Raw genomic sequence first — 12,255 nt, 5'->3', positions numbered from 1 at the left:
TCTGTTTACTTATTAGGGATAGAATGAGACAAAATCAGAGGATACGACACAAATTGACTGAAGACGGCACAGCGAGCAATGGGAGAAGAACAGCAATGCAACAGGCTGATGATTGGCTGTGAACTGAATGGTAGTTTTTTAGAAAGAAAAGTGGAACCATAAAATAACCTTAAAATTAGGGGAGAAGTTGTATTCGGATCTCTTAAGCAGAAAAAAAATCACAGGAATGAAACCATTCTTTGGATGACCAGGAGGAAGTTTCAGATGTCACACTTGATGAAGTTAGCTGTGCCCTTGACAGTATGAAAAAGAGAACGCTTCTGAACCAAATAGGATAAACGTGGACATTGTCAGAGAGGTGGGGACTAAGTTGCTGAAACAATAATGATTCGATCTCACTGGCTAAATGTTCACACGCATGAAATACCTCAATCGTGCCATGATGCATGCTGATGTGTTGTGAAAGGCAACATGCCGTTGTTTCCTCCAAAAGAAAGTTGGAAATCAGTGTATAATCCAAGTTATGACGTATGGATCAGACCATGGGCCGTGACAAAAAAACTGAAAAGTGACAAATATGGAACAAAAACGGGAAAAATGTTCGAAGAAGTTGCCCACTGAGAAGCAGGAAGTGGAACACGTGGATTCGAGCTGTGGTTCTCAACCTGGTTTGGCTACTGAATCACCCCTTGTTGAATGTTGTTTCAACCGAGTGCCCCCTTGCCTGACCCAACATGGTTCTGAGAAATAAATGTATAAATAATGAACATCGATATTTTAATTCTAGATTTGAAGCTTTCGTGACTGCAAGGATTCATATTCTTAGGTTTTTTCGGTAAAGTCACGTAGGTAAAAAAATTAAATTAATTAAAGTAAAATAAAACAAGAGAACGCTCTCTCATTTACTTGATACAGCTGTCGTGGCTGTGACGGTTCCACCTGAAGACGGAGGCTTGTGTTGCTTCCGAAACGTCGTGATTTTTTATTTTGTTTTATTTTACTTTTAATAATTTAATTTTTTTACCTACGTGACTTTACCAAAAAAACCTAAGAATATGAATCGATATTTTAACCAATTGTCCATTTTGTGCGGTATCCTGACTAGCTGCTAGTAATTGCAAGCGAATAAAATAATTTAACGGACGCTCCGCACGTGTGACGTAGTGTATTCGTGCTCGCTGCTTACTCTCGGAAACCTGCATTGTTTACGATCAATGAACTCTTTTATATCGTTATTGGATTTACATTTTATCGTAGTTATTTTATATTGGCAGATTCGTACAAGATTATTCACCAATGCCTCTCAAAGTATAATATCATTTCACACATGTATAAATCACCTCACGCACCCCCATGGGTTCTGCGTAACCCCAGTTGAGAACCACCGCAAGTTACAGACATCATATTGATCTTGCCAACACCCTCGCCTGCAGAATATTCGGGTCTCGCTCCGACTACTGTAATGCCATTCTCTCCCTGAGTCATCGTCAAGCAAGATCCTCAAATTGCAACGGTTGCAGAACAACCTTGCTCGTGTTGTCCTTGGTGTCCACCATCTACGACTCAGCTCAGCCACCGCTCTCCGTACTCTTTCACTGGCTCCCTTTCGCCAGCAGGACAAACTATAAAATCACCTGCCTTTGTCACCGCGCCTTCACCAGCGGTTCCCCACCATGCCTTGCCGCACCGATCCTCTCGTTCACTGAAGGCTCATGGTAGAAACCTTAGCAGCATCACTCAAAGTCTGCTTCGGACACCAAAGTTCTCGAACTGAGTTAGAGCCTCACGTAGGTTCGCTGCTGGTGCCCCCTCGATTTGGAACTCTCTATATCCCTTTGCACATCCGCAACATTAAATGCACTCTGACTTTTAAGAAACAACGAAAGGCCTGTATCTTGATTTAAAGCTTTCGTGACTGCAGGGATTCATATTCTTGGTTCTTTCAGTAAAATCACGTAGAAGGGAAACAATAAAATATATATATAACAATAAAATTCTCACGACGTTTCGACTGCAACACAAGCAATCATCATCAGGGGTGAAAAAACACAGCAAGACTTTACCGAAAGAACCAAGAATAGGCCTGTATCTGTTTGGTCGGGCTTTCGAGCAGCCCCGAGTTTGGCTCTGCGCCTCTGAGTTGTTGACTTGTCTGCAAAATATGGCGCGTTATGAATGGCATTATTATCATCATATCGACTGTTACGAGAAGTGGGTCAGCTTGGGCAGGTATACACGTGGTCGAGACAATGACGAAGAGTAAACTCTCTCAGCAAGGATAGAGTTGTGAAATCAGCTCGTGTGCAGCTGCTAGACGGTGCCATTGCATTGCAAGACCAATACAGATGGTGGCAGCTTGGGAGAGGCCTTCATCCAGCAGTAGATAGACCATTGCTATTGATGAGGCATATCCACGAAGGCACACGTAGGAACCAAATTAAACAGGACCTGATTAAATTTAGCATGGACTGAATTAAAACAATGATCTCGACCGTGAATGATCAAAACTTTGCATGAAGGATAATGCACAAAGGATGGCAATGTGAGGACAAAAAAACGAAAATAACGTTCAATAAAGTAAAAAATAAATATGCAGCGTTACCTTTTTGCTTTTTGCACATGTAGGCCGAGCTGTCTTCCCAGGGCCTGTGCGGCAATGCCGTCGCCGTGAAGTCATCGGGCGGGCACCGTGCCGGCGTCCCTGCGGCGTCGCCGGGAGAATCGGCGTCGTAGGAGGACGAAGAAGGAGAACCTCTTTGAGACCTCACGTCTGAGCTCCCGAAAGAGTTGCAGCTGGAGGACCGGCGAGGCTGCTGCTGCTGCAGCTGCTGCGACGCGATGTCGCACCGGCGCAGCGCACCAAACGACAGGTCCAGTGGCAGGTGGGAAGCACTCGCTTGTTTGTGAATGAGTCCCTCTGCTTGTCGATTGTCAAAGCCGGCCATAAAGCGTTCCTCTGAGTCTTCACGAACGAACGGGTTTCGGGGCTCACAGCCCTTGTCAACATATGGCATTTTCTTTGGCTGGGCGTAATCATCCGTCACCTCCGCGCGGTAAATGCTTGGAGGCATTTCTCCTAGCAGGAGTGAGGGACGGGAGATGGTACAATGTGGTGAGGGACAGGTGAAGAGACCAGATCAGATGCGGTCTGGCTGGAGGGTTGTGAAGCTGGCATCACCTCGAGTTTAACTGTAATCGCACAATAAACTTCAACACGTGGAGAAATTGGGCATCGATTGCTTCAAAAGCTGGGTCCTTTGATTGATATGTTCTACACAGCACTTGAAATAACGACAATAAAAAAACCGTGCTTCAGATTTTGTTGCGGGACCTTGGGTTTTGACCATGAACTGACGATGTTGGCAAGAAGACGACCGCCTGAATATGAAAGTTTTCACGAAAAGGTCGGGATGTGGATGACCTGAGCCTGGTCATGGGAGGCTACGTTTTCAACACGGCGCTGTAATGAAACGTCAAGAAAGTTTTCGCTTGCTCTATTACGGTGAGCGCTGCCCTTAATTTGGCCCGTCCACACCAGACTGTCGAACCGATTGCCTGCCTCCTCCCTGGACAACGGGGTGCACTCCCTGAAACAAAACAAAAAAGCGCCACTCAAACGAGACTGGATGAGTTAACGGAAGAAAACTCACTTTTTGAAATGTGCTCATCTGTATTTTTCTGCCATAAATTTCCACACCGCCGATTATCACGGTTGGCCACACGTGAAATAAGTTCAACATGCGGACAAATTGTGCTTTGTGTATATCAATAATGAACTGCAAGGTTGCTGTGAATAATGCATAAAGCCCTACAGTGTGGATACTGAATCGAGGCGTGCAGTAAACTCCACAGTATATGTTTATGGGTTTTTTTTTATTTTAAACGTTATAAATAGCACGGCTAAAGGAACGGCATTAATATACTTCTCGTTTACGCCGGCGCTGGCGCGGGAACATGCGATCACCGGCCGGCCGGGGCGACTTGCTCCGCTCGTTAACGCAGCCGCCCCCGCTGAATAGGAACTGAATCCGCTGCAGCCGATGCGATGCCTGTAACTTGCACCGGTTCGTGCCGCGCATTACTGGTCTAATGTGCATCGTCTCTTCGTCCAACTTAAGGCTTTCCAAATTACGATGAGACACGCAGCTGCTCCATAGAGGCGCGAGGCTGCATGGAGCTTCAAGGAGAGACTCTCACTCTAATACCAACAATTAATTACGTTGATGGTTGTGTTAGTTACATTTTATAAATGCAAGCGATTCATATTTAGCAGATCTCGGAGCCACAAGCAGATAGATGGGAAAGTCCTGGAACGTTGAGTAATTTTCTCTGGAAAGCATCCAATCCTTTGAATGTTTATCCAAGTAAATTCTGGTAAAGTACTACTTAAAATTACCCGGTTGGAAGCCAACAATTTATTTCTACAAAATAATCACAGTGCCAACAAATAATTGAGCACATTGACTCTACATGCGAATGTACATCGTACGCGTCAAACGATTTAAATGGCTACGTCTATTTTGTTTTCCTCGCCTTCAACGTTTTCCGTATCGTTACTGATCGTCTTCCCGCATCAGATTGAATATGAAAATAAACAAAAATTCCAATCAAGCCATACGTTAAACCGCACACAATGCGACGTTATTCGCAGACTCGGTCCCACGCTCGCCCCTGTCAGAGAGGCGACTCTATAAGCCACCGAGGCCAACGGTGGAATGACCGAGAAGAACGAGCGGCTGCCGTGTGGTCGTCGGCCGAACTCTGGACGATTCTGAGGCAAAAGACTGGAGATTTGTGCTTTTAAAGACTCTCTAGGGAACGGCAGCTTGACTCAAAAGGTCATGTCGTGTGTTCGGTTTACTTAAATAGGTTGGCTGCTGAGGACAGCGTGGTTCAGCGTGGGCAGCCTGCATGGGTTGTGATTGGAGGTTTAAAGCCTTTGGGTGGCTGTCCGACCTGAGCTGACAGGATTGCGAGGACAGCGTCCCGGTGACACTCGGGGCCTTCCCGGCCATGCCACAGAGGGCCCCACTCCAGGGCTGCCCTCCCCACTCTCCACCCGGCGCTCCGTCCGTCCCACCACCCCCGTTCAACAAACACAATCTGCATCTGCCCTTTTGTGTAGTCGCCCCTTCATAAAAATAACAATATTCACTCTCTAATCTCCTCCTATCTTTCACTTCCGCTCTCCTTTCTCTTGCTTCTCTCTGCTGTTTCCTAGATCATAACTGGGGGCTTTCTACTGTTATTGTTCATGTTTGTGCCACCAGTCCGTGCTATCATGTACCCGTTGTTGAAAATATATACGGGTATTTTTTTTTATCTTGGAGGGCTGCTAAAATGAAGAGTAGAGTAGTGATTAAAACTGCACACCCTACTGCATAGGTGTTCCCAATTGCGCTGTGTGGCTCTCCGATGTGTGGTCAGGTTCTAACCGCGTGTTGTTCGGCCTTTCTTGAAGGAGCTCCCAGAACGTGAAGCGAAACGTCCGGCATCGTGAAAACGACACGCGGTACAACCCAACAACACATCAGAGAGCTAAAATTGCACGGAGAAATTACAATCGTGGTAAGTTGTACCGACCAGATTCCTTTCAGCAGTCCTCACTGTGGTCAGTAAAAAAAAATGTTATTGTGTTCGTGTACTGGGTGCAACTTTGCGCATTGGCTATCATCAATACCACAGAGCATTCGGATTTGATGCACACAGGGATCTGCTTTGGGTCGATGCCAAGGGAATTCCCCGTGGGCGATAGCTGTTATGCTCAGACACATTCCTGTAATACTACTACCCACACCCATTGCAATTTTAAGGCAATAAAACACGGCTTCGTTATAAAATAAAGGAGGCTCATGTTGAAGCAATGCTCTGAAGGGCCTTTTGCCGAAATGTGTTGCCACTGCTGTGCAGTATATTGTTAACGGTGTAAGGTACTCGCTGCTTGAATTGGAAACAATTCCACTTGGTCAAAATCAAGTTGCTTGGAAAACTCGAGAGGATAGATAGCCGTTTGGACTCTTTCCAATGAACATACTATCTATTCACAGGCTCGAAATGCACCCGTTCTTTATATTTGTCAAATACGTGCATTCATGATGCATTGAATTAAGTGTAAAGTCAAAAATAGCTCAACACATCAGATTGTTTCTGATAAAAACTGTAATCAGGCGGCTGCTCCAGGAACCCGTGTAAACCATAGCACACAGTGCGAGGAGCGGGCTGCTACAGAGACCCAATTTTTCTCTTTTTTTAAACTGCTCTTACCCGATTTTATCCTTGCCATGCACTCGGTGTCACACGATCACGCGACTAAGAATCAATTCAGGAGTCTCACAGAAGGCAGTGCACGTCTTCGTGTTAGAGACAGAACTACCTGTGAGACCCCTTGCTTCAAGTGACGTCGGGTCTACGCACGGTAGAGGGCAGCAATTTTTCTCACCCACCTACTCTGCCAACAAGAGTAATGTTTGTCACGTGAATAGTCAAAATGATGAATTTTTTGTATTTCTCAGAGCCGGAATTGAGTGAATTTGAACGCACAGCCAAAACTGAACGTTAATGGACGTTTGTTGTTGTTGTGCAGTCATTGGTGACCTGGAATACTTACAGGAAACCTCGTGGGCTTTCGCGATGTAAGTGGCGAAGTTTTATTTCGGTGAGCTCTCGTCGGCGATGGCCACTGGCAATTGCGGTTCTTTAAATTTGACTCTTATTTGACATTTTAATAATTCCAGACATTTGACCTTTACGCAGTGAAACAAAAAAAATCCCAATGAGTGTGCAAAGGGGGTGGAAGAGGCAAATCTTTGCAACCAAATGAAATGTCACCAGAAAACATATAAGACTTTATCATTTAACCACGATGCATTAATCTCTGCAACAGACAGAAGGCCTTAATGAGATCTGGAAGCCTATAATTGCTTAGCAGGTGAGTGTATAACCAGTGTTCTTGTGAGCACTGCCAGCAGGTATTGATTGGCAAGCACTGGGTGCTACATCCATGTGAGTGCGAAAATCAGGGGGGTTGGGGGGAGGCTTTACACATACCCACGCAAGCGTGCGTCTAAGGCATTAGGGGGATTGCCCCGAGAAAACACTGCCATGGGATGTGACCATTGGCAAGTCGATAGGGGGGCTGTCACTGTGGAAGCTGGTGGAAAGAGTGATGGATGCTACCTTCTTGGTTCTTTCGGTAAAGTCACGTAGAAGGGAAATAATAAAATAATAAAACATTTACATAATAAAATTATTCTCACGACGTTTCGGCCACAACGCAAGCAGCCGTCCTCAGGTGAAAGACAGCGTCTGAATGAACACCACCAGGCTTGGCAGCGTATATTTAAGCTGGGTTGGAGGGGGAAGAGCGCCTTGACACAGGATGCTACCTTGCTTTAACCACCGTGCTTGGTGGGCTGCGGAGTAGTGAATATGTACACGTGAGCATCTTACAGCCCTTTTGGTCATTCCGCTGGTAGACGGGAAGGAGTGGGGGGGGGGCCTCTCTCACCCGCGTCGTGGCGATTTATCGACCCAACTATACAAGTCTGGTCAGTGTGGGTTTGGCGAGGGCGGAGGAGCTTAGACGTGGGGAACCTGGCAGAGTGCAGCGATGGGCCTTGCTGCACTGCCCCTGCTGCCTTCAACGTAGCTCCCTCAAGTCCCACGGCAGCCTGGTCACCGTTCCTCGCAACCACGCAATCCGAATCTGGCGAGGTCGAGCTTTTGCTGCGCGGTTTGACCTCAGATCGACTGTGACATCTGACACGTGCAATGCGACGTCTCATGTCTGCTAAAGGACGTCTGCAAGTGAGTCTGTGCAATACAGCTCCAGCGTTACGGAAACTATCTTCCGTTCCAAGTTCTTGAAGCCAGGCCTGACTTACGTGGTGGTACTTTCGTCAGGAGTGTTTTGAAACGAGCACTGCTCTTGAAGATAGAATGCGAGGGTAGTGCATGAATGCCACACGAGTGATATTTCAGTGTGTCATGTTGACACTGAATGTACACCTGCGTTGGAAAGTTTTCCATCGGATATGATTGCTTACAATTGATACAGAAAGAGGGACACGTGGATCAGAGAGCAAACAGAGATTGTAGATGAGAAAATGAGAATAGGTTTTATCCTTTCTGGCAACCGATTCTTATTTTTCATCATTTTTGACATTGGCAAAAAAGGTCCCATAGATATAACTGCTCAACCCAAGCTAAATGTGCATTCTCGTTATGCTGTTCAACTTTTGGCGTTCTCTCGTCTAGCACTGGTGACACGTAGCCCATAAAGAAGGCTGTCTTAGGTGTAGGCTAATCAGCTTCAAAGACAATGCATATATTATCAGAGCATGTTTGTTGGCATGTTTTTTTCCCCAAGTGTGTATGGTCAATGCAGACTTGATGCCTTACAAAATGTATTTATTTTGTGTTTGAAGATCTTAACACCTTTTATTGCCGAAAAGGGTGCAAACCTATTCTTATTCTTTCATCATCTTTTATACTGGCAAAAGACGTCCCACAGATTAGAGACTTGGTAGTGGCTGTTAAGTAAAGCCAGTGGGCTTGAGCAGGGCTCATCGGGGCCTCGAAGGGACGATGGTCATTGGACGAGACTGGGGGGACGCCTATAGCAGCTCCATAGAGAAACGGACCGCAGCGGAAAGAGAGCAATGTGGTGAGTTTGTGCGCGAGTGTGAGATGGATTGTGGCATCTCTGTGAGGGATGGCGATGGATCATTCACTAGTCAACACACTTTTTCTGGCATAAGGTATTCCAACGGTTTTAAGGTAATTTTGGGGTGCTGATTCCAAATCTGGCATCAGGTTTTTGAGATATCAAATATTGCATTTTTAATCAAAACTGCAGAAGAAAAATATTAAATAAATGTGGATATCTACATAAAATTATATTATAAACACACTATCCTAAAAATACAGCACCATATTTTAACACTAAAGCAGTCACTGACTCGCAAGAACTTGCAATCATAAGTGACGGAGTTAATTTCGGGTAAAATCAATGAAAATGGGGTATGCCGATAGCATAAGAATGAGATGTGATAGAGCAAATCTGAGATCAGATTTGGAATCAGCACCCTGAAATTAGTCTAAAACAGCTGCAAAAGTCCAGGCCAGAAAAAAATGTTTTTTTTTGTTGACCAGTGTGTTTGCATGGTGTTTATAGGCTTGTCAGTGAAGGTACCTTGGAATGGTTCTTAGATAACAGGAAAAATGTTCACCATTTCCTCGTGAAAAAAAGAACCCAGACGTGAGCTCAGTTTTTAAAGGGTATGCAGTAACTTAATATTGCAGGTAAAGTACACTACATTGCAGAGACTGCAATGTTTGCTTTAGGCGATCTTGATATGATGGCACCTCTCCAGTTATACCTGTTCAGCAATTTTGTTTTATTCTTATACAACTACGGCACATACTGTTGCGTGTATTGCTGAGATAAGCTGTCAGCCGCCAAGCCCTGTCGCTGGCGGAGTGTTTACAGGTGGGGCTGTGAGGGTTCACAGAGTTCGTCTTTCCACATCGCCGCTCGTGGCGTTTGCCTCTGAACGGTGGCGCGAATTGCCGCTGGAACGCACGAGCGGGCCTGTGCGCCCTCGTGGTGTCACAATTCCAACATCGCTCATAAAAAATTAACCCGTAAAAACAAAGTTTTTCACTATAAATCCTTTATATGCGTGGCATCGGTTTTATTTTATTATTCATTTCTGTTTTTCTTGAGTAAGAGTTTCATTTTTATCACATTGGTATTTTAAATTAAATATGAAAAAAAAATTCCTAAAAAGTGGAAAATTTTGGAAAACATTTTTTACGAAAATAAATTGTCACGCACAACGAGTCTGTGTGCAAAATGTCAGCTCGATTGGATCACGGGAAGTGGGTTTAAAAACGACCGAAAGATTTGCACGGTCGTAAGCGTGCAAGCAAGCAAGCAAGTTAACTTAATAAAAAGGATTTAAAAACCAGTCACCTCAGACTCACCGCTCAAACTTTGCGGCACTCTTCAAGTCAAATGTCTTTGGTCAAGCATTCTAAGTTGTCGATGCTTATTGTGTCTTGTGTGTGTGTGTGTCTGTAGATTCGTTTTTTATGTTACGCGTTCGTGGAGTTTCAAAATCAAATTCCTTCTCGTTCATCTAGATCTGCGTGTAGATGTGAGGCACTGTAAACAAATTATACATGGTGATGCTGATGTTCCTTTCATTACCTGATCCACCAACTCAACTCTCATCTCACTGTACTCCCGCTATCCGTATACGTTGCTATGGCAACAATGGCCACTTGGTAAAGTGTAAATTTAAAGTTTATGTTGTTTAACAAGGTGAAAACTCAAGACACCAGGATGAATCTCATTTTGCAAGTGACCTGGGGGTGGGTCATTCGTCTGCCAGTAAGAGCCGATGTTAAATCCCAATTGAGTAATTTGCCGTGGAATGTTTTATTTTGACAAATTTGAACCCTGGACGTAAGAACACAATGGCCCACTCCTGTGATTGATGTCAGGCGATCTTTAACGTCTACTGTGAACCAGACAGCGCGTGGTGTTATTGTGGTTATTGCCCCCTCAGTATTAACTAGGGCGGCCGCTGGAATCGAACCTTGAACCTCTGCAATAAGCGGCGAACAGGATCACCGCTACCGCTGGGCCTTGTCACCGCCTCCGACTGCGAGATGTCACCTCCTCCCTCTGCTGCTCCTGGTGTTTGGGATTCTCTCCCTTTGGCTGTCTGCACAGCTGTTTCTCGATCCTCTCCCCTAAAGCTCTTCCTTCATACTCTTTGATGCTGTCGGTAAAGTCACGTAGGAATAAAATAAAATAAATCACGACGTTTCGGGCGCAACACAAGCGTCCATCATCAGGTGGGAAAGCATGGTCTGCTGCTGAGGTAGACTGTTTAACATGACTCTACCATTGGTTGGTTATGTGTGCGAACAACATTCTGCCATAACTTTTCCACTTCTTTGCCATTACATCTCCATCCCAAATCTTCAATATTCCCATTTCTCCCTTGGTTGCATAAATTATAGCTGTTCTTGCCCCAGTGGTTACGCATTTCCGGACAATTCAGCGCTGGTGTGAGGTTGCATCACGTGTTTGTATTGTTTGTTGTTGTAACTCTCTGGCCCGCCCCTACTGGACATCTGTGAAAAAGAGCTTTACATCTCATCGGATTCCTCCAGTATCAATTAATATTCAGATTTTGATACACACAGTGGTCGTGGCCCCTTGTGCACAGGGCGTTGCACCACTGCTCTGTCTGTGCAACCCGCTGTTTTGTTTTAGTTTTATTGTTCATTGTGTCCAAATGGCGCTGGTCATGTCTCTGCGCTTGCTCTGTACAGCCCCTTGAGATGCTTTGGTATTTAGATGCGGTGCACATTAAATTATTATTATCATATTATTATTGCGAGCGTGCATAATATCAGTAAACCCTTTCCCATTCCAATGATGTACTTGTACGTCATAAGAACGGAATCGGAAGGAAAAATAAAATAACTTCATCAGTACGTCTTCAGATCGGTAGACGTGCAGAGGCTCCCACAAGGCCATACGGGAGGGTTTGTGGTGCAGTTGGGCGCCAGCTATCATAGAGTGCAGTCACATCACTACAGTACTCTGCGGTGAGTACAATTGTCTTTAAAAACAACGGCGCGCTATGGCTCTCTAAATAAAATTAACGCTGGACCACTTGCGCGTGCTGAGAATCAGCGGTGAACGGGACCCACCCTGCAACTTGCAGACGTCACGGAACGGCGAAGGGTTAATGCGTGACCACAATTAATACCTCCAGCCCAATTTCCTCGACGCAGAGTCTCCCATTGACCTCACACACAAAACTCTGCTCGTGAGCTCTCCTCACCGGACATTGTCGATGCATACCGAGCAGAACTCTGCCACCCGTGCAATTCCACGCGGGAAACTGGAGATGAAGGGGGGAGAGCAAAGTGTTTGGTTAGGCATTCATTCAGGTCAACTGGCTCCTACATACCCTAACCGAGAGCTTTCCGCTAATCATGCTAATCATTTACAGACCTGCCAGATCTTCCCATGGGAATGGGTGCTCGCCACTGTGGGTGTCGTCATGGCTGTCTGGAAACTCCAAGATGTTTCGCCAAGACTGAGAGACACCCACAATATGTTGTCTATTTTCTGAGTCCGTGTCATTCTCGCTTCAACAAAGTGGAAAAATGCTGATGATGCTGATGGCGGAAACCTTTTAAATGCACAGTTGCGTACAAACAGTCTAC

At 45.3% G+C, this 12,255-nt stretch overlaps 1 protein-coding gene across 1 annotated transcript in view; it reads right to left on the bottom strand.

Moving 5' to 3' along the window:
- Positions 1–12,255, bottom strand: part of LOC133349788 (thyroid hormone receptor beta-A-like) — a 55,925-nt gene that overhangs the window by 41,215 nt on the left and 2,455 nt on the right. Inside the window, exons 2-3 of the mRNA XM_061563533.1 lie at positions 11,868–11,927; positions 2,603–3,076 (exon numbers count right to left, since the gene is read on the bottom strand). Coding sequence (XP_061419517.1) covers positions 2,603–3,076; positions 11,868–11,874 — 481 coding nt within the window. The 5' untranslated portion in view covers positions 11,875–11,927. The remainder of the gene's footprint in view (positions 1–2,602; positions 3,077–11,867; positions 11,928–12,255) is intronic.

Source organism: Lethenteron reissneri, chromosome 31 (assembly GCF_015708825.2).
Source record: "Lethenteron reissneri isolate LAM-NWPU_2019-01 chromosome 31, ASM1570882v1, whole genome shotgun sequence".
In the NCBI taxonomy this organism is placed as follows: domain Eukaryota; kingdom Metazoa; phylum Chordata; class Hyperoartia; order Petromyzontiformes; family Petromyzontidae; genus Lethenteron; species Lethenteron reissneri.
Note: the sequence above shows the minus strand (reverse complement) of the source record. Positions and strands in the feature narration are given on the sequence as shown.